Genomic DNA, 21,036 nt, shown 5'->3' with positions numbered 1-21,036 from the left:
CATGAAAAATATGGAGAGATAAAAGGGAGGATTTAAAAATAAAATAAATATAAAAGTGCAAATAAGTGATTTGTCTTCATTTCCACAAGATGAAAGCTGGTCTACTAGGACAAACATTTTACTAAAGGGACCCAACAGGGCCAGTGAAGCAATGATATTCATAGACAGTTAACAATCTCAGAAACAGGACAGGCCACTTTACCAAAGAGAATATTCTGCTCCCAGAATGCTTAGTTATGAATATGTCTGAAATAAAACGAGAGCCTTACCAAATCATGAGCATGACACATGCTTTTATGATTGGCAGTTAACATTCTTGAAAGCAATGTTTTAGCAATAATTACGAATGATGTCCTGCTTAAAGTAAAGCATACTATGCTTGATTAAAAATTACAAAGTCTATAGAAGTTAAATGCATACCATACTTTAATAATCAAGACAATTCAGCCATTTTTCTGGAGTATGTCTCAGAGTTAGCATATAACCCGTATAGTAACAATATTGCTGTTTCCAGTCATTTTATATTTAAGGGCCCAAAATATATTATGCTCACAAAATAACACTGTCCATGAATGCCAACCAGTTTTTTTTTTAAATATTCCTTCAAAAACACTCTACCCTGGTCATACACACTCATTTATATCACTAAAAATAACCCAAGAGGGTAATTCACAGTCTCACCTCTCACCTCTGATTGCCCTAAAAACCTGTAGGTCAAGTTCTCAACCTTTGAAAATGAGCAAACATGTTCCAGAGAAGTCACTGTAGCCATGTATTTGGACTTTGTATTTATAGCATTAGATCTGAGACCTAAACAGGGCCATACACATCGCAGTAAGCTATGTTCCATATCAAAAATAAAACGCAGAAGGAATAGATTTTGTAATTCCAATAGCACAGACTTAAAAAGCTGAACACTTAGACATAACTCCTACATCTGTCTTTAACTAAGAGGTCATTGCCATGCTTACTGGTTTGAGGCAGTAATCTATGTATTAGTGTGTGATCAATCAAAAGAGTGCACTTACTACCATGAACCTGGGTCCTATGCCATACGATTGTTTTTGCTTTTCCCCCAAAGAGTCATTTGCTCCTGAAGTTATAGACTTTTAAGGCACATTTTAACAAAAACTCATCATCTATCCAGCTTAAAAATGGAAGCTCCTCCTGGTTACAATAATATATACCTAAGTAATGTGTAATTTACCAGGTAGGCAAGTGTCTCTACCTTGAGGATAAAGTCACATTAGAAAAGTGATTCCTTATTTCCTTAATCAAAAAGAAACACTGTGTAAAAAATATCAGAACATTAAGTTTATTAAGAAGAACCCATATGTAACAAGCCTGTTGGCAAAGATCCAAAGATCCAACAGGATATAGGTCTAGAAATTAAGGAAAAGTCTCCTTTGGAACCCTGGGTTCCTACCCATCCAGGTTTCTGAGCAGGAATCATGAGGGAGTTGGGCGCCTCAATGATTTTTAGAAAATTTCCTTCCAAAATGCACAGACCCTTGGGAGGACTCAAAACTTACACTTCCATCAGCTACCATCTTGCATTGCAGTTAGCAGCCTCAAAGGAATAGGACTTGGGGAGGGAAGGAGGGAGGATGGAAGGAAGCCACAAATAGAGATGGGATAGTTTCAAGGGCAAGTCGCTTTAGGAACTTGGTACATTTTGCTAGGACCAGCTTTGACTTCCTTATGAGTCTTTGCTTAAAAATAAATAAGTATATAACATTATTTTCCAATACTCACAAGTCGGGTTTAGGGCACTGACCCTTGGGATATAGAATTACCTAACGGACAGAGAATTATCTACTAGGAATGGTTTGGGGTGAAGGGAGATTTAGGAATCCCTTAACATCCTGAAAGTGTGAAGTAAACGTAAGTGGGAGAATTTCACAGAAACAAACACACAGCTAACTGTGATGTCTCCTCCAGCTGTCCTCGTCCCACTGATCATTAGAGGTTTGCAGGATAGCTTTTCAGCAGTGCTGCTGGCTGGCTGAGTTCTAGTTCAACCCTAAGGTGGGAATGGGCAGAGTCCCCAAGGCACACGGTCATGGTTGAGCAGGAGACTAATGCGTGACAAACGTGCTCACCGGGGCTATGCTCTGTGTAGAGATGTGAGACATTCCCTGTGGTCATGATCCTCAATAAACATTTTAAATGTTGCACAATAGGCCCACTTCACAGGGGGCCAAACATACGAACTGTAGATTCATTTTTAAATCTCTGAATACCCATCACCTACATTTGGGAAACCATGTGACCTCTGATGTAACTTCAGCCCCAGTGGCAGGTACAGAAAAGCCTCCATAAACCCTGAAATTCAGCAACATTCCTCTTTCTCTCTAGTGATTGGCACCATTTTGGAAATCTGGTCCCAAGTAATGCAGCAAAAAGGAACAACCTCTCTGTATAAAATGATTATAGAGATGTGTGTTGAGGTAAAGAGCTTTGTAAAAACTGTTGAGTAGGGAAGTCCGGGCACGGCTAGTGACATTTTTAGGTAAGTTTGGTGCTAATATTATTCTACAAAACTCCTGTTTACACCAGTTATAAACAGGAGACAGTTCTTATTGCTCCTGGAGCTTGCTGCCCCAATCTGTTCCAGCTCCACTGAAAAATGGTTTTTCTCAACAATTAGTAGCAAAGATTCCCAAATTTATAAAAAAACAAAACAAAACAAAAAAAAACCATTGCCAGTTCATTGCTTTTTGATTTCTGAAAGCCATAGAGATCTGAACAACACTACAGTATGCATGTCCTTGACACCAAGTACAGAAAAAAGCTTAGAAAAGTCGTTTTATCAAAGTTCAAAGAAAAAAAAACATGAAAAAGAGCAAAATATATACAGTTCCTGGCAGTCCTCACACAGGAGTTTCTGACTACAGACCATAAAAGTTTACATTTGTGAAATGAAATTATAGTAGATTTTACTTCATTGTTAAAATACAAGTTTCGGCTTCAAAGTGCTCACTTTATTTAAAAAAGAGAAGATCAAGAGGGTTGAGGGGATTTTTTTTTTAAACAACAAATACGTCATGTGTCCCAATCTCCTTTTTCCTCTTCCTTTAGTGCAACACAGCACAGGAGCCTCACTGCAAGGTCTGACTCGCAGAGATACTCCCGAAGCCTCACTACAGCAGCACGTTAGGGGTCCCATTGGGGGTGGCTCCTTTTCTCTTCTGCAGCCGATTCTGAACCTTTCGAGATTTCACCATTTTCATCCTCACCTCAAAAACCTCATGGATGGCTTTCCGGAAGCAATGAAAATTATAGTCAATAAGCCCTGGGGGAAAAAACAAAATATTTTAGACATGTCGCACAGAAATAACCCCCTCATGGGGCACCTGGGTGGCTCAGTCGGTTAAGCGTCTGCCTTGATCTCGGGGTCCTGGGATCGAGTCCTGCATTGGGCTCCCTGCTCAACGGGAAGCCTGCTTCTCCCTCTGCCTGCTACTTCCCCTGTGTGTATGCTCGCTCACTCTCTCTTTTTCTCTGACAAATAAATAAACAAAATCTTTAAAAAAAAAAAAAAAGGAAAGAAACAAAGAAAGAATCTCCTCTTGTCATGTCTGCCATGGCCGGGACAAGCAACTAAGGGGAAGCAGAAGAGCGGCCTTAACAGAACGTCCACAGATTTCCCTAGAAGTTGCAGCTGCTTGAGGAATCGCAGGCGATATTCTGTCAATGTACATGTTTTCCTAAGGGAAGGTTCCAGAGTACAGACCACATTTTCAAAGGTGTCTATGACCTACAACATTGAATAACTGAAGTGAATTTTTTGACCTATCAGAATTCAAGTTTCTTACAATTAAGATATATCCTCCATGAAATATTTATTATGTCTCCCCAAAAGGGATTAGTCAACTGACTCTGACTGGAGGCAGACCCTGACTCGAAGTGTGGCCAAGATCTCAAAGCTTCAGTACCCATCATTCTATCGATCCACATTTATTGATACCTATTACATTTAAGCCACTGTCAGGAGCCCTGGGGAAAGCAAGATCCCCGCCCCTGACTTGAGAGTTGTGGCAGTCACCTCAGGTCAACAGCAAGCTCGAAGTTCAACCAACAATGCTCTCAGTTTCTCAACTCTAAGTAAATTTCAAATTCAGACGAAGTAGGGGAGAATCATTTTGTGCTTTCTGAAATCATTGGTACAAGAATGGAATAAAAGATTAACCCCAAGTCTTGAGTGCATTTTTCAGCACACTAATTTGTAAAAGTGTTGAGAACAACATTATGTTTGTACCAATTAGGATAAGGCAGTTGGTTCGATGTACTATTTTTACATTTATTAAAATAACTAGCCCAACAACTGCTTCCATCCACGGAAGAAATGTTTCCAAAGCCCCAACCAAAATAAAAAAGAACTGGGATTCCAGCCAAGGACTGAAATTCTTCAAAGCAGTCAAACAACGGCAAGTGCACTGGAGGGAACACCGCTCAGCTTCCAGAAGCAGGAAACCCTCTCGGTGGCGCCCTCTGCTGCTTCTGAAGCGACACTGACCACAGTGCAATAAAAACCTCCAAGTCATCTCCTCAGACAACACTACTGGAATCAGGGGGGAAGTAGTAAGAAATAAGTAAGCCCAGGGGCGCCTGGCCGGCTTAGTCGGTAAAGCACGTGACTCTTGATCTCCAGTGTTGTGAATTCAAGGCCCACGCTGGATGTAGAGATTACTTAAAGATAAAATCTTAAAGAAAGAGAAGCATCTCTTTTCTGCCTGAGGCTTTCACAGAACTTCCTCCTCCGCACATGGACAGGTACGAGGGATATGGGAATGAACGTTCTGAAGGCACCTCAAACAGGGACACGGAGAAAGGTGGGTACGTGCTGCAGTCTCCCATACTCAACTGGGGTGACTGAGTTTGTTCCACACAGCTTCTCAGAGGCTCTCTCGTGCTGGGAGTGAACATAAAACTGCTCATTGACGCCACCGTGGGTGGCTTTTCTACCTTGTCTCATTTTCCTACTTCCTCATTTTTGCTTCTTGGGACCATCTTCCAAATAAAGTATGTAATAAAAAGAAAATAAACAAGAAGCAAAGAGATTATTTTATTTAGTGGAAACTGGGATAGGAGATTCTTTGCCTTTACATGCAACCAACTGCCTTAGGAAGAAAGCTTAGTCAGAAAAACTGGCTCAGTGAAAATTCAACTTGCACAAGTATTCTGTTGACGATTCCTGACAAATATTAACTTACTCATCTTCGCAATTTAAAATGTTGGGGCGTCTGGGTGGCTCAGTGGGTTAAAGCCTCTGCCTTCGGCTCAGGTCATGGTCTCAGGGTCCTGGGATGGAGCCCCAGATCGGGCTCTCTGCTCGCCAGGGGACCTGCTTCCCATCTCTCTCTCTGCCTGCCTCTCTGCCTACTTGTGATCTCTGTCTATCAAATAAATAAATAAAAATCTTTAAAATGTAACAGTATTAGGGCCCCTGGGTGACTCAGTCCGTTAAGCATCTGCCTTCGGCCCAGGTCATGATCCCAGGGTCCTGGGATTGAGCCCCGCATCGGGCTCCCCGCTGTGAGAAGCCTGCTTCCCTCTCCCCGTTTGTGTTCCCTCTCTCACTATGTCTCTCTCTGTCCAATATTAAATAAGATCTTAAAATATATATATTAAAAAAAAAATCCAGAGAACTTTAAAAAATTTAACAAACCCTAGGCCCCTCTCCCAGGAATTCTATTCTAATTGTTTGGAGGAGTACCCAGAGGTCCGTATTTTTTAACGGCCTCCCTTCCTAAGGTGCCCATGGAGCAAGGACTGTGGAGTGTGTGTGGAGCCAAGGCTGAAAATGCCACATCTGCTTTCAATCCTCTCCTTTCTGCAAAAGTAGTCACAGAGATCATTAATGAAAACCCAGACGGAGACCCAGCATGAGGCAAAGCTAACCAACCAGTGCCGGTTGTTGGCGCCAAGAGGACACTTGAGATTAAAACCACATAACCAGGGCCACCTGGCTGGCTCAGCTGGTAGACCACACAACCCTTATCTTGGGGTTGGAAGTTTGAGCCACAGTATGGCTACAGAGATTATTTAAAAATAAGAATCTTTAAAGAAGAAAAAGTAAAGCAACAAAACCAAACTACTCTACACATTTATAAGCATTAAGTTCTTTTTAAAGACAACTCCCTGATCCCCAGGGTGACCAAGTCATTCCATTTGCCAGGGACATTCCCCTTATCAGGGGAAGGTCCCCTCCCATCCTAGGCAAATGGAGATAATCATTTCAAAGAGCACACGAGTTTAACATGATAGGGTTAAATCTGTCTGCCATTTCCTAGTTGTAATACTAAAATACCTAGGTTTCTAGCTAGTTTAATAAATTCTACCAAATCTGTCTGTCCTTAGAGATGATCCCACCTAACTTACAAAGATCCACATAATAAACTCCTGCTTAAATTTATTTCCACAACCATAGATGGATGTTAAAATTAGTGGGCAAAAGTTTGAGGAAGAAGAGGATTTACATAACCTGAAAATATGTATTAACTACAGTGGGAAAGACAGGAACTTTCCAGAGGAAAAACCTGACAGACATGACCTTGACTAAATCAAGGTGAACACCACCAGTAGTAATAAGACTTCTCAACATCATGAACCACTTGATACGACGCACTGAGAAGAACACATTCTGGTCAAAGTGCATAATCTTGTTCCAACTGTGTGGAAACAGCAGACAAACCCTTTCTGGGGGACATTCTACAAAACGATTGATCAGTACTCTTCTGAAGTGTCAAGGTCATGGAAGATAAAAAACTGTCAGTGACTGGAGAAGGCTAGGAGGAATCATGATCAAATCAATTTGTGATCCTGGGACAGAAAAAGGGTATTTTTGGAAAAATGGTGAAATCTGAATAAGGTCTGTAGTTTCTTAATGAATACTAATTAATTCATTAATACTATTAATTAGTATTATAGTAATGGAGAGCCCTATTTTTCATCACTATAGCATGTAAGATGGGGAAAGTGGATTGAGGAATCTCTGTAAGCGATGTAGTATTTTTGCAATGTTTCTGTTCAGTCTAAAATCAGCTGAAAATAAACAAGCTCTCCAGATTAACCCTAATATACCCTAAATTTTAGGACCTGCCACTCACCTAGATGAAAGTTTTGGGGCTCTAGCTGTACTATTTGCATTGTATTCTATTTAGCTTCCAAAATCAATGTGAAATATTAATCACCAAATATAAATTCTGGAAATATCTTTAATCATGGAAATATATGTATAATGGGTTAAAACACAATACACACAATTAAGTCTATGTAAGGACAAGCCCAGGAATCTTAGCTCTGACTTCCACACACTGGTAGTAGAAACTTGAAAAAAAACTCACTTACAGCTCCTGGGTCTGGGTAAAATCATCTATAACTGAGAGAATGAAACAAGGTATTGTCCTGTCAAAAATCCATGAGCCTACTATTTAACCTGTTCTTACTTTCAGCAAAATGAAACTAAGGAATAAAAGATTAGCGCCACTTAATTAAAAATTTTGAAGACCAAGAACACAAAAGGCAAACTGGTTGATAACAGTCAGTAAATATAGGAAAAATATACAACTTCACCAAGAAGCAAGGAAATAAAAATTCAAATGATACTAGTTTTTAATAATTAATTTTTTAGTGCTAATACCTAATATTGATAGGAATACAGCAAAATGGACACACTTATATTCTCTTAGTAGCAGAAACCCATAACATCTTTTGGAAGGACATTTTGATAATATGTATTAGAAGCCACCAAAACATGCCTACCCTGCCCTTGGATCTGAGTAATTCCACTTGCTGAAGTTTTTTCCTGAGGAAATAACCAAAATGTACACAAATATTCAGTGCAAAGAAGGTCATCAGATTATTTACAACATTAAAATCTAGAAACAATATAAATTCTTAACAATAAAAGAAACTAAAATGATACTGTTAAAAAAGGCTTAGTGAATTAGAAGGATGTCTGTAATTACCTCACTGTAATTCAGTAATGGTTACAAAGTAGTATTTATCTTATCATCACATATGGATAGAGATATAGCCACAGACAAAAAAGTCCAAAAAGTTGTAAAGAAAATGTTGAGAGTGATTTCCGAGTGAGAACTTAGGTATTTCTTTTTTGCTTATCTGTTACTTCTACTTTTTAAGTGAATCTACTGCTTTTGTAATAAGAAAGAAACAATAAAAATCTAAATTATGTTTTCATGCTCAATGACTTGGAAAAATTTCCAAGATATAAATGAGTGAAAACAACAGATGTAAAACATCTGACAAAAACAAAATAGACAATTTGGCCCCCTTTTGTTGGCAGGAAAGGAGGGATGAGAGAAGGCGGCAAGATGGGAGGGAGGAAAGGAGAAAAAAAATCTCAAAAATGTAACAGAATTTAGCTCTAGACGGCAAAATTGAGTGGTTTTATTTTGTTTTGTACTTCCCCAAATTTTCAAAGTATTTCTATAAAGAACATGCATGCTTATAAAGGGGGGAAAAGCTATTTTAGTAAATGTTACTGTTGGCATTCTTTTGGGAATTTTTCTACCCCCCAAACTGGTAAATCATGCCCTAGTTGCTAGCAAAAATCCCTAGCATGTCAGTAAGCTGTTTTAAATAGTAATTTAAATTTAAATAGTACTTAAAAAAAAAAAGTAGGGGTGCCTGGGTGGCTCAATGGGTTAAGCCTCTGCCTTAGGCTCAGGTCATGATCTCGGGGTCCAGGGATCAAGCCCCACATCGGGTTCTCTGCTTGCCGGGGAGCCTGCTTCCCCCCCGCTCCTGCCTCTCGGCTTCAGTGCCTAGTAGTAAGCTCTGTCTATCAAATAAATAAATAAAATCTTAAAAAAAAAAAAAAAATTAAGTAGTAGTTTAAATTCCCAGTTTAAACAGTAGGGGGAAAATGAGTATCTCTATGAGGTCAGTTGCTTTAGTTTTCCTTTCTTTGTATTTATTTACTTAACTGTTTTATATTTATATATAATATATATTTATATATTACACATTTATATGGTATTATGTCACATTTATCATTTATTTATATATCTTTTGTTTTTGTTTCACTGATTGGTGACCTTCTTAAGTATATTCACATCTTCCCTTTTCAGAATTATGATGTCAGCCCTGTGCTTTGAGGACTAAAAAATGTATAAAGGCTGAACAGAAATGGAATAGGTCTCACTTTAATGCTGTACAAGTCCCCTCTCCTTTCCACAGGGATCTCAAGCGGTCCCACCGTCCCTAGGACCTTCTAGAGGAGTGGACCAGGAGGGAGGCCGCGGCCCTCACCATAGGCTGCTGGGCCCCTGTAGCAAGAGACATTACAGTCTGTCAACAAGACTTCAACCAGCTTCACTCCAGGGATAGCCAGAGTCCCTGGGGCCCCTTCTACCTCATGGCAGCTGCAGCACTAGAGGGCAGACTGGTTCCTGGATCCCAAAAGTCTGATAGCCCGGGGTGGTGGGGTGGGAGGTGGGCGGGGCAGGACACCAAGGGGACTTGTGACACAAGTCTGGAAGCTTCAGGAAACATGCGGCCGACCACCCACCATCCACAAGCAGTAGAAGCAGTTATCAGTCTGAAGTGAAATGGTTTCATTTAAAGCACCCCCCACACCCACACAAACACACACACACACAATTACCTTTTCTTTCAAAGCTTTCCTCTCTGACAAAGCAGACAAGAGCCAGGAACTTTGTCACCTCTTTTAAATAAAGAACTGTTGTATTGTTCAGCTTTATGATGGCCGTTGATTCTTTGTCATAGGGGGTTCCTGCTCCATCTTCTTTGAGACTAAATGGGGACAGAAGCCAGAACATATGTGACCACTGGGAAGAAACTACAAAATGAAACCCGGCGACGGAGACCAGCTTCACTACACAGAACAATAATCGTAACGAGAAGTCATTTGCAATTACAGGGCCGTTCGGCAGAAGTCTTTGAAACACACAATCACAAGAACGTGTATGGTGTAGGACAGTCCCTTCTTAGGGACACAAAGAATGGCTGCTGGGCAGGGAGGCATCTCCCCAGGGACCTTCGCAACACCGGTGAGGGGAGGAGGTTAGATCTTCTCCCCTCCATAGCCCATAAGGGCTTCTTGAGTTTTCCTGACAGAATAACCGGGCTGTCAAAAGCATGGTCTGACAAGACAGAGGAAGCTGAATGACGCTTCCCAACTACAGAAGCCTAAGGAGACATGACAGCAAAACACGGGCCTAGATCCTGATCAGGGATCAAAGACAGAATTGGGACCACCGGTAAGATTTGGATACAGACAATATATTAGTGCAATATTGTAGTTGTGCTAAATATGCTTAATTTGGTAAACAGTGGGCTTATAAGAGGACTTTTTTTTTTTTTTAAAAGAGAGGGACACCCAAGCAGCAAGGATCAAAGAATCATGATGTCTGCAGATTCACTCTCAAATGGTTCCGCAAAAACAAACCGCAAAATGTATCAGAAAAAGAGACAGTAAATATGGCAAATTGGTAAAAATGGGTGGATGCAAATGAGGGGTATCATACAGGAGCTCAGTGGACTATCCCTGCACATTTTCTGCAGGTTTGAAATTTTTTCAAAATAAAACAGTAAATAAATATACTGGTCTCTTTAAGAAAAGGTGTGGCCTGCAGACACAGGTGACTTGGGTTTGAACCCCAGCTCACTTATTATGTGAACTGGAGAGCAAGGTACCATGTTGGAGCCTCAATTCCCTTACCTGTATACTAAGAGCAATTACCTCAAAGTCTCTCAGTACAATTAAATAATAAATATGTAGCATTGAGCACAGTGCTGAGACCCTGTAAAAGGCACAATGAATGTAAGACGAGGACGACGATGCCTTTTAATGATCAAAACTGGACCCTCCCAAGACATTGATGTAATCAGACATATGAGTCCTCTTCTGGTAGGCAAAGGAGCACTTCCCTGCACCTGTTCCCCTTATCTGAAACTGTGTGTGTGTGTGTGTGTATTTATTTTTACTTCCCAAATTAATGAGTAATTGACCAGAAATTTGACTTAATTGGAACTATGCCAGATCTCACTAATACAACAGGGTAACACAGGTGGTGCTAAACCTGATCCCTTTGCAGAATAAGAGTCAACATTTACAATGTGACAGGCACCGTTCTTAGCTTTTATCATGACTTCTCTATCGTCGCGCCATAGACTCCTCTAAGCGGGGTATCAAGGAACCGAGGCTAGGGGAACTAATCTGGTCAAAACTGATGATGGGGGTAGAGCCAGGATCTCAAACTAATCTAATACCGAGTTAATGTTTTTAGTCTCATAAATATCGTAAGAAGGCAGGGTGACAAACCAGATTAAATGAAAAGTCCGAATTGTAGAGTATTTCAAAGGAAATGTAAGTTATTAGTTTTGAGAATATTTTAAACCAGCACATACATGGCTACTTACAAGTAAAGTGGGGAAGAAAGTTTTTTAAAAAAGGATTCAACTCACTGTGACCTACCAAAAACGTTAAAGAAAAACCTGTAAGAGATTGGATCCCAGATGTTAAAGATGCTTTATCAGAATTCTTAATGTCCTTTGTACTATTTTTAGCTGCTGTTTTTCTAGGCTGAATTTCTCTTGCTAATAAGCGATGTTGTGAGAAAAATAAACTGAAACTTTTGAATTTTTTTACCTAATGAAGAAAATTTACTAATGGCAATTAATAACGAGAAAAGTCTTAGGTGATAATGTTAAATGCATAAAGCAGGATACATATAAAATTTATATATACAAAGATCACATTATCCTAAAAATTACACAGAGAAATTAAGAATAAAACACATTAGGGGCACCTGGGTGGCTCAATGAGTGAAGCATCTGCCTTCAGCTCAGGTCATGATTCCAGGGTCCTGGGATCAAGCCCCGGGTCAGGCTCCCTGCTCAGGGTGGAGCGTGCTTCTCCCGCCGCACCTCTCCTCCACTCACGCTCTCCCTCACATAAATACATGAATTCTCCAAAAAATAAAAGTAAAAAACACAATAAAATATATATACTGACTGTCTCTAGGTGATGAAAGTATGGGTTAATTTTTTTTTAAAGATTTTATTTATTTATTTGACAGAGAGAGATCACAAGTAGGCAGAGAAGCAGGCAGAGAGAGAGAGAGAGAGAGAGAGGAAAGCAGGCTCTCTGCTGAGCAGAGAGCCCGATGCGGGACTCGATCCCAGGACCCTGAGATCATGACCTGAGCCAAAGGCAGCGGCTTAACCCACTGAGCCACCCAGGCGCCCATGGGTTAATTTTATTCTTTATGCTTTTACATATTTTCTGCGATGAGCACGGACTGCATTCATACTCAGAAAAAATGAAACATTAAACAAATTGGAGAAACCAGAAAGACCCAAAAAACTACAAGTAAACACCGGTGATGGATTACAGCTGCAACTCTGTGCTACTACTACTCAGGTCTGTGTTCACAAAGGCGTGAAAACCCAGGCAGCCACAAAGTATTTTAAAGCTTGCGTGTGCGCGCCTGGAGAGCCAGAAACTCCCCAGATGACTGAGCAGACTGACCAAGGCACACCTGCCTCGGGCCCTGCTGGTCTCCACGGAGCAGCTGGGAACTGGCAGCGAGCCTGTTTCCTCAGCCGCTGCCAGTTAGCTGGGCTGGCTGCTCACGGCTCCAGCGAAGGGTGGGGAAACTCCAGGGCCCACGCCCAGTTGGTGACCCACACTGGTTCTTAAGGCACCTGATGGGTTCTCAGGAAATGCAATCTGACTCCTCCCACTGCCTGCTGCCCTCCTCCTGTTTGTTTTAGCTGGGTTAGAGGAACTCTGATTAGCATCATTACATGAACAGCTTACCACTTACATCTAATTACCATATGGCACAATAAGGATTACGCATATCATTAAAGAGGTGCCAGATTAATTGTGTTTATTGTATTTGATTACCACAGCAATCTACACTGTAATCAGGATACGTTCAGTTTCCCTGACTATTTCAAGGTCAATCCACTTGAGTTTAAAAACAATAGAATGCTATAGAGCTGTCGTCTTAGAAAACAAGGTCTGTTTCGGAAGCCAGATGGCAGTGTTTAATAATAATACTAAGAAGACAGTAATCTTGGGAGTGAGGTCTGCTCCTAAAGTCAGATGGCAATGTTTAATCATGATAACATAATAATAATAATAATAGTGGCATCTACATTTATCCAGGGCCTACCAGGTGAAGCCCAGTGACATGTCACCCTCACTACGGTCTCACAGTACCACTTTCCCTATCTCAGTATAGAAAGGACCCGGCGTGCACGTGTGTACAGCAGAAGAATCTGAGCTGAGGGGTCAAAGGCTCTTCAGACAGAAGGAGAGAGAAATGGGGAGACCAGGACCCTTTCCGAAGCTGACAGAGGAGGCTGTGTGAGGCACGTCACAGTTGGTGCGTAAAGAGGAAGACAAACAAGAGCCTTACCCATCAATGACTGGATAAGCGTGTAGGAGCCCATATAAATCAACAGCCAACAGTGTGATCTTAATACGATAAACGAGTTCAAACTTCAAACTAGTTCACTCTATACAACACCCATTCAGGAAATTAAAAATTATGTGGAAATGTTTCTATGTCTGGTACCAGAACCAATTTTCTCCACCCCTTGTTTATTTTATAATACTGTAACTGTACAGGAAGTTCTGTTTTCTAAGACTCTAAGACCATGATAATAAGCAGGTAATGTTGTTTGCTTCATTTTGTAATTCCCTGCTGCTCATAAAGGAAGACAAAGTATGTTAAAGAAAATCCAGTCGTTATTTCTTACAGTGAAGAATGTAACAACTGTTGTTAATATGAGATATGTATTCAAAGTCTGAGGATCCTATTAGTCTCTCCCAAGTGTGTATGACATTATGATATGATGACAGACTTTTCAGGAGAAGAACGCAGAAACAGTCAGACTTTTGGTTCAAGTTCTAATTCTGCCCTTTATTGACAGTGTGAGCAGGGGTTAGAAACAACCACTCTGAACCTCAGTTTTCCCATCTGTGACATGGGGATAGTAATTCCCATCTCCTGGAATAGCGGGAAATTAAATGATATAATGTATGCAATATGCTTATTAGCAGAATGTCAGGCATTGACTCAATAATTTTTATTGTTATGGCATGCTGTTTGTTTACAGATCTCAGTCATTTAAAACAAAAATACTGGGATATCTGGGTGGTTCAGATGGTTAAGCATCTGCTTTCAGCTCAGGTCATGATCCCAGGGTCCTGGGATTGAGTCCCACTGAGGGCTCTGTGCTCAGCGGGGAGTCTGCTTCTCCCTCTCCTGCTCCCCCTCCTTGTATTCTCACTCTGTCTATCAAATAAATAAAATCTTTTTTAAAAAGTAGCATTTCTTATCTTCAATATACTTAAAAAAAAGTATTAAAATCAAGTAAGTAAATGCAAATGTTACAAAGATTATGCACAGTTTCATTTCCTAATCGGAAGTATGGCTGTTCGTACCCTGTAGGAGTATTTTACTTACCCATAAATACAAGAGATGTCGATAACGACATCGATCATATCACAGCAGAGCTCATAGGTTTGCATATCCACTGGGGTACTATCAGTTGCAATATAAATTTTACTGACCACGTCAAAGAGAAATGCCTTTTCAATTCCAGAATTCTGAAACAAAAAGACAATGCTATCTTAAAGGGACAGATGATTTTAGAACATGTCATCACTATATAAAAAAATTACATGCCATCCTCAGTGTAAAATATGAAGGAGTAAAAATTAATTTACTAAAGATTTTGTTCTATTACAATTTCAATTTCATGTAAACTTTTATAATGGATATGCATAAGAAATGGAAAATTCTTATTTTTCATTATTTATTGTAGGTAAACAAATTGGGCGTGTTTCTTGGCTCTTAAGAGATGTGCCGGCAGTTAGGAAAAAGCAAGGAAAAACACTAATTTTACTGACTATAAATTTTAAAATGAAATATATTTTAAAAATCTAAACAAACCCCGAACTGTGGAGTGACAGAGTAAATATGACTGCAACCAACAAGTCTGACTCAAGTCAACAGCAGAGCTGGCCCAGAGCTGATGGTCTATAGGACTCATTCAGCCAGCGCATCAACCACAGTGTTTAACATATAAAAAATATTCAACAGGCTCTATCTCATCGCCACAACCACCCTTAAAGCTTCCTAGATCTCACAGGGCTCTATCCACATTGAAGACTGCCTATGACTTAACAAACACTCTATTTATAGAACAGAAATCGATCGGGGAGTGAAAGTTTAAAGAACATAAAACAGTATGTTTTGTGTTGGAGCAATCTTCCAGAGTAATCCTTCAGTGACCCTGCAATGCCGTAAGAGCAAGCAGAAATAAGACTCTTTTCATGCTCGCAATATTATTCTAAAATTCCGCCAATGATTCTACCAGGAGGATGTTATTTACTTACCGAGATAAAGATGTTTAGCAAATTCTCCAGGGTGGGGAGTTGTGGAATCAGTTTCTGAACCACTTTGCTAAAAGCTTCAAATATTGAATGATCATATATGCTCGTCAAATAGAAGCTGAAAGAGAAAACAGTATTTCATCACACTTTCCTTCTGACTGGGGGACAGACTGCTTAGGCTGTCACAACACCAGTGCCAGCGGTCTATACCTACTGTCCCTACACATGCATTCTAGCCCCCTTCAGAATTCAAAATGACCCTGGCGAAAAATGAACATGTGTTAACAGGCCATTCCTCCCCAGCTCCCAAAAAGCAAGAATTGTGCCCATTCTCATCTGCTGACTGGCTGGCCTGGAAAGCCTAAAAATGCAATGGTATGTGCCCATACGAGCTTTCTTACATTCTGCAAAAGAATCCACACCAGGTCATCTCTACACGTTCCTGTTAGGTTAGTAATGCCTATGTTACTGGTACTGAGGTATCTAATATTTTCACTTTCCAATTTGCAAACTGAATGGTGCATACACTTCCCCATAAAAAACTGATAGAGCGGGGCGCCTGGGTGGCTCAGTGGGTTAAAGCCTCTGCCTTCGGCTCAGGCCATGATCTCAGGGTCCTGGGATCGAGCCCCATATCTGGCTCTCTGCTCTGCAGGGAGCCTGCTTCCTCCCCTCTCTCTCTGCCTGCCTCTCTGCCTACTTGTGATCTCTATCTGTCAAATAAATAAATAAAATCTTAAAAAAAAAAAAACTGATAGAGGTGTGCCCGGCGGTCTTAGTCGGTAGACCATGCGACTCTTGATCTTGGGGTTAAGTTCGAGCCTCACGTTGGGTGCAGAGGTTACTTAAAAATAAAATCTCAAAAAAAAAAAAACTTAACAGACAAGTGGCTTTCCTCTGTATTTCTATTTGAATTATCTTCAGATTTATCTTTTACTTGTGGCTATAAATACTATCATATTTATTAAGAATTGTAAACTTCAGCCTTGATTAAATTCCTTGATTATGTTCTTGAGTTTTACGGTTTTTGTAGGTAAAAAACAAAAACGAAAATTAGAATTAGTACATGCAAAGCTTGCTTTTCCCAAATACTGTCCCAATGTGTACAGCACAAATAAGGTAAACAGGTGAATACCACACCGCTTGTGCTGACTTTGGACTCCACACCTGCTTCTTTCCGTTGATGAACTGTGATCCCAGAAGGGTTTCTGTTCTCACCTGAGGTGAATTTTTTCTAATCCAGCATCAGCAAGGTCATCGTTTGCCCTCTGATGAATATCTCTTTGGGTCTCAATCTTGTGGTCATCTGACAGACCATCGACTTTATGAATAAACACCTCGAAGTTGATGTCAGTGTTCACTTTGTAGGCCCTGGTCACGGTGAGGTGGAGCCTGGCCAAAGCCTCCATGTAATCGTCCTGGGAACAAAGGCACACTCCTGTCAGGGGAGGCCAAAGACTGCTATGCTACCATCTGCAGACACTCGTTTTTCCTGTTTTACTGAAGTATGACTGACAAGCACGGTGTATATTTGAGGTGTACAATATGATGTTTTGATATACGTATACATCATGAAATGATCCCCCCCACCAAGTTAATTAATCTATCCACCACCTTACTTCACAGTTACCTTTTTTTCCCTTTCATACTCACCCCTAATCTGGAAACCATGTGGGTACAATCCTCCAAAACAGTTTGCAAAAGCCCAAATAAGAGCTGGTTTCATGGAATTCAAGTTTAAAACTGAAGTTTCATGAACAAAGAGATGAAAAGGGCTGGAAAAACACAGCTGTAGGCAGTTACGTAGTAGCTTGATGATAGTCATTAAGACCAGCGTTACAGTTTTCTGAATTCAAAATGGCCCCATACCACCTAGGACCTTCCCTGGGATACTATTCTTCCCAGATTTTTGAGTCCCTGGGTGAACTGTGACGAACAGTTAAGAGATGGAAACGTGACAGGGGGTCACTGGGAGGATGGGGAAGGAGCCAGGAGGAAAGATAAGAGCACTGGTCTAGAGCAGAGGTCAGCGAACCACGGCCCAAGGGCCAAAATGGACCCACTGTGTGTTGTTTATAAGTAAAGTTTTATTGGAACACTCATCTTTGATTGGATGTTCCAATTTCACTGGAACATTTACATACCGTCTATGGCTGCTTCTGTGGTACAGTGGCAGAGTTGAGGGGTCTTCCTCTGAGGAAACCCCTTGGAGATAGTATAGATAGCCCGCAAAGCCTGAAACACTTACCATCTAGCCCTCTACAGAAGCAGTTTGCTGACCTCTGATCATGAGTAACTGACCCAAATAACGTAATACTATTTTTTTCTCCTCCCTATAAATGACACTTTTATAATAATATGATGAACATCTGCTTTTGCATCTTCCTGTTTAAGAAATCAAACAGTAGGGATGCCTGGCTGTCTCAGCTGGAAGACCACACAAGTCCTTTTTTGTTGTTTTTTTTTTTTCCTTAAGTAATCTGTGCACCCAGCGTGAGGCTCAAACTCACAACAGTGAGATGGAGAGTTGCATGCTCTATCAAGTGAGCCAGCCAGGCTCCCTGCGCATGTGACTCTTGATTTCGAGGTCTCAAGTCTAAGCACCACATTGGGCGTAGAGATTAATTAAATACATAAACTTAAAAAAAAAAAAAAGAAAGAAAGAAACCAAACAGTAGACCCTGAATCCCTGAGTGTCTCTCCCCATTCTCCCAGCCCACCCCATCACTCTACCCCCAACCCTCCAGAGGTATCCACTATCCTGAGTTTAGTGTTTATTCTCAATCATCTCTTTCTCCAGTACTACACACCTATGTATCCCTAAACAACATACAGCATTCATTTACAATGTCTTGAAATTCAGGGGGAGGCCGTCTGAGAAAGGACAACAAAGAAAGCTTTCCGGGTGGCAGAAATATTCTACATCTTAACTGTGAAGTGGTTACGAGTTATATGCATTGTCAAACTAACTGTACACTCAAAAATGAATGCATTTTATCGTATGTAATTGTTATTGTTTATATCTTTTTTAAGATTTTTTACTTTATTTATTTGACAGAGAGATAGATCACAGGTAGGGAGAGAGGCAGGCAGCGGGAGGGCAGGGGGGAGCAGGCTCCCTGCTGAGCAGAGAGCCCGATGCGAGGCTGGATCCCAGGACCTTGGGATCATGACCTGAGCCGAAGGCAGAGGCTTAACCCACTGAGCCACCCAGGCGCCCCTTGTTTGTCTTTAACTGAAGAGGGGAGTTAAGGGGACACGTCTAAGAGCAAAACCAGCCAATGTCAAGGGAGTATCACCATCTCAAAAGATTAGACGCTATTACTGTAACTTCCCTGCCAGGCATATAAAATTATCTGACTACCAACCAAGTGATGGAAGTGGCACATACCTACCAGGACTAAAAATAACATCTGAAAGAAGAAAATACTTGCTTCATTAGAACAGAAGGGGCGTGGCTGATTCGTCTCACTGTGTTTGTTACTATCTTCTACAACAAATAAAAATACAGGAGAAACACATCGCCTTCGTTCCTATTCCAAAATTAGATCTAGGAATTACAGGCAGGTCACAATCACCAATGTAGAGGAAGCCGACCCTCCATTGTGGATCCCAAGGCCCATGTGACATGGCTTCAGGGGGCCAAGAGGCCCTGGGGGGTGTGGGACTTGTTGTAGGCTCTGCCTGAGGGGCAGGTGGTGTCATACGGGTAGCTCACAGGAAATCACTCTGGATGCTTTCATGCTCCTTCATTTTACAACATTCTGTGAGGAAATATTTTCTCTTTGGTGATATATTTATCTGGCAATCCTGTGATTGTGAGGAATTCACAAGGAAAAAATAAAAATATGAGGCGTCAGACCAACAGAGCCTTCTTTAGAAATAAAGGCAATGACGTTTGAGTGCCTGCCAAGACTGCCTGAAGTTTACGTTTCTTTTCAGTACTTGTAATTACATCATATAAAAATCCCTGAAAACATGTTTTTTACAGTCTGCTTCCAAAGCAAAAGTATGTATTACATAGACTCTGAAATAGCTTATTTCATTATTCCTTTTTAGTAAATGATAGCTCTCAACAATGTTTTTCCGCCCTTTTTAAAAAGTGGGACTTAAAAAGACAAATTTCTCCAACATTCTTCTATCTTTCTCTGCCCTTAAGCTAGAAGAAAGAAAAACAAACACAAGAAACAAAATAAAAGAAAACACACAGGGGCGCCTGGGTGGCTCAGTGGGTTAAGCCTCTGCCTTCAGTTCAGGTCATGATCCCAGGGTCCTCGGATGGAGCCCCACATCGGGCTCTATGCTAGGTGGGGAGCCTGCTTCCTCCTCTCTCTCTGCCTATCTCTCTGCCTACTTGTGATCTATCTGTCAAATAAATAAATAAAATCTTTAAAAAATAAATAAATAAAAAGAAAAAAAAGAAAACACATTTACCAGCTCAAACCGAAGGGCCACTTTTCATGTTCAGGTAAAATTAAAACCAAATTACAGTGGCAACTTAAAAATAGTCAAGTGAAGCTTTTTTAGCCACCGTATAGCCCCAGTACAAACACCTAGGATAGAGTTGCATTCGACATTTGAATTCTAGAAATGCCAATTGCTATAGAAGCACAACACGGTACTGAAGTGAGTACTTATTAAGCCACTGTCTTGAGAAGATGAGTCATCTGACTGCAATCTCCTTCCCCGAGGGTCAGCCTACTGGTGCTGCTACCTCGTTGAACAACTACAGAAGCAGCAGCCGGGTGACGTAGGGAAAACACTGGAGCTTAGAAGTGACAGGTGAGTGTGACGTAGCCAAGGGCTCACCAGCCACCCCCCCCCCAACCCGCTTGCCCCAGCCCGCACCCAGCTGCTCGGCTCCTCCTGTCCGCCCCAGCTCCCTCATCTCTGTGCTGGCAAACCTAGGCAGGAAAGCAGGGCCTACTGCCAAGGCCACAGATGGGCCAGAAAACAGGTCAGTACAAGCGGGACAGCCAGGAAAGCCGCGACTGGCGGCAGGACCAGGACCTGATGCAGGTGTCTACAAGCGTGCTTTTCCAGATGGGCCCAGGGGAGGGGAGGCCTGCTGTTCACAGATCTGGTGCGGGACTAAGTCTCTTCCCTGAGCACCACCACCAGAAAAGAAAGAGCAAGCCCCTCCTCCGGACGGCCACACTCCCACAGCAGCACTGGAAGTATTTATGCAGTGCAATCGCTTGGAACGAAAAGGCTTCGTTACTGTATTAAACAGGCACCTGGTTCACCGAACAAGTTTATGAGGAGCTCAGGCAGGAGAGCAGTCTTCTCAGAGAATGGGTTTCCAAGTACGGGCTCAGAACCATTATTACTAACAGCTTACGTATCCCTGCCTCCCTAACTCCATCGGCACTCCTGGAAGAGCCAGGTGCGCTCGGCCCTTCTGACTGAAGACCCAGTTGCAGGAAAACAGCATGCCCTGAACTTAGAGCTGGTTTAGTGCATTCCTGGAAGGACTCACTGCCATTTATCCCCCACAGCTGTAAAAGAGAGCCCTTGGGAGAGCCTTCCGGCTCAGCTGTGCTTCCAGGACACTTTCTAAGAGGGCCTGGACACAGAGAGTTTGAAGACTGTCATTGTCCCAGTTCTGTTCCCTGTACTCTTTCCTAAGG

The 21,036-nt window shown here is 41.4% G+C and overlaps 1 protein-coding gene across 1 annotated transcript in view; it reads right to left on the bottom strand.

Moving 5' to 3' along the window:
* Positions 1–402: 402 nt before the first annotated feature.
* The window catches only part of RRAGD (Ras related GTP binding D), a 41,932-nt gene continuing 21,298 nt past the window's right edge, over positions 403–21,036 (bottom strand). Inside the window, exons 3-7 of the mRNA XM_044245760.1 lie at positions 16,625–16,824; positions 15,410–15,524; positions 14,475–14,617; positions 9,635–9,783; positions 403–3,295 (exon numbers count right to left, since the gene is read on the bottom strand). Coding sequence (XP_044101695.1) covers positions 3,144–3,295; positions 9,635–9,783; positions 14,475–14,617; positions 15,410–15,524; positions 16,625–16,824 — 759 coding nt within the window. The 3' untranslated portion in view covers positions 403–3,143. The remainder of the gene's footprint in view (positions 3,296–9,634; positions 9,784–14,474; positions 14,618–15,409; positions 15,525–16,624; positions 16,825–21,036) is intronic.

Source organism: Neovison vison, chromosome 1, assembly GCF_020171115.1.
Source record: "Neovison vison isolate M4711 chromosome 1, ASM_NN_V1, whole genome shotgun sequence".
In the NCBI taxonomy this organism is placed as follows: Eukaryota; Metazoa; Chordata; class Mammalia; order Carnivora; family Mustelidae; genus Neogale; species Neogale vison.
Note: the sequence above shows the minus strand (reverse complement) of the source record. Positions and strands in the feature narration are given on the sequence as shown.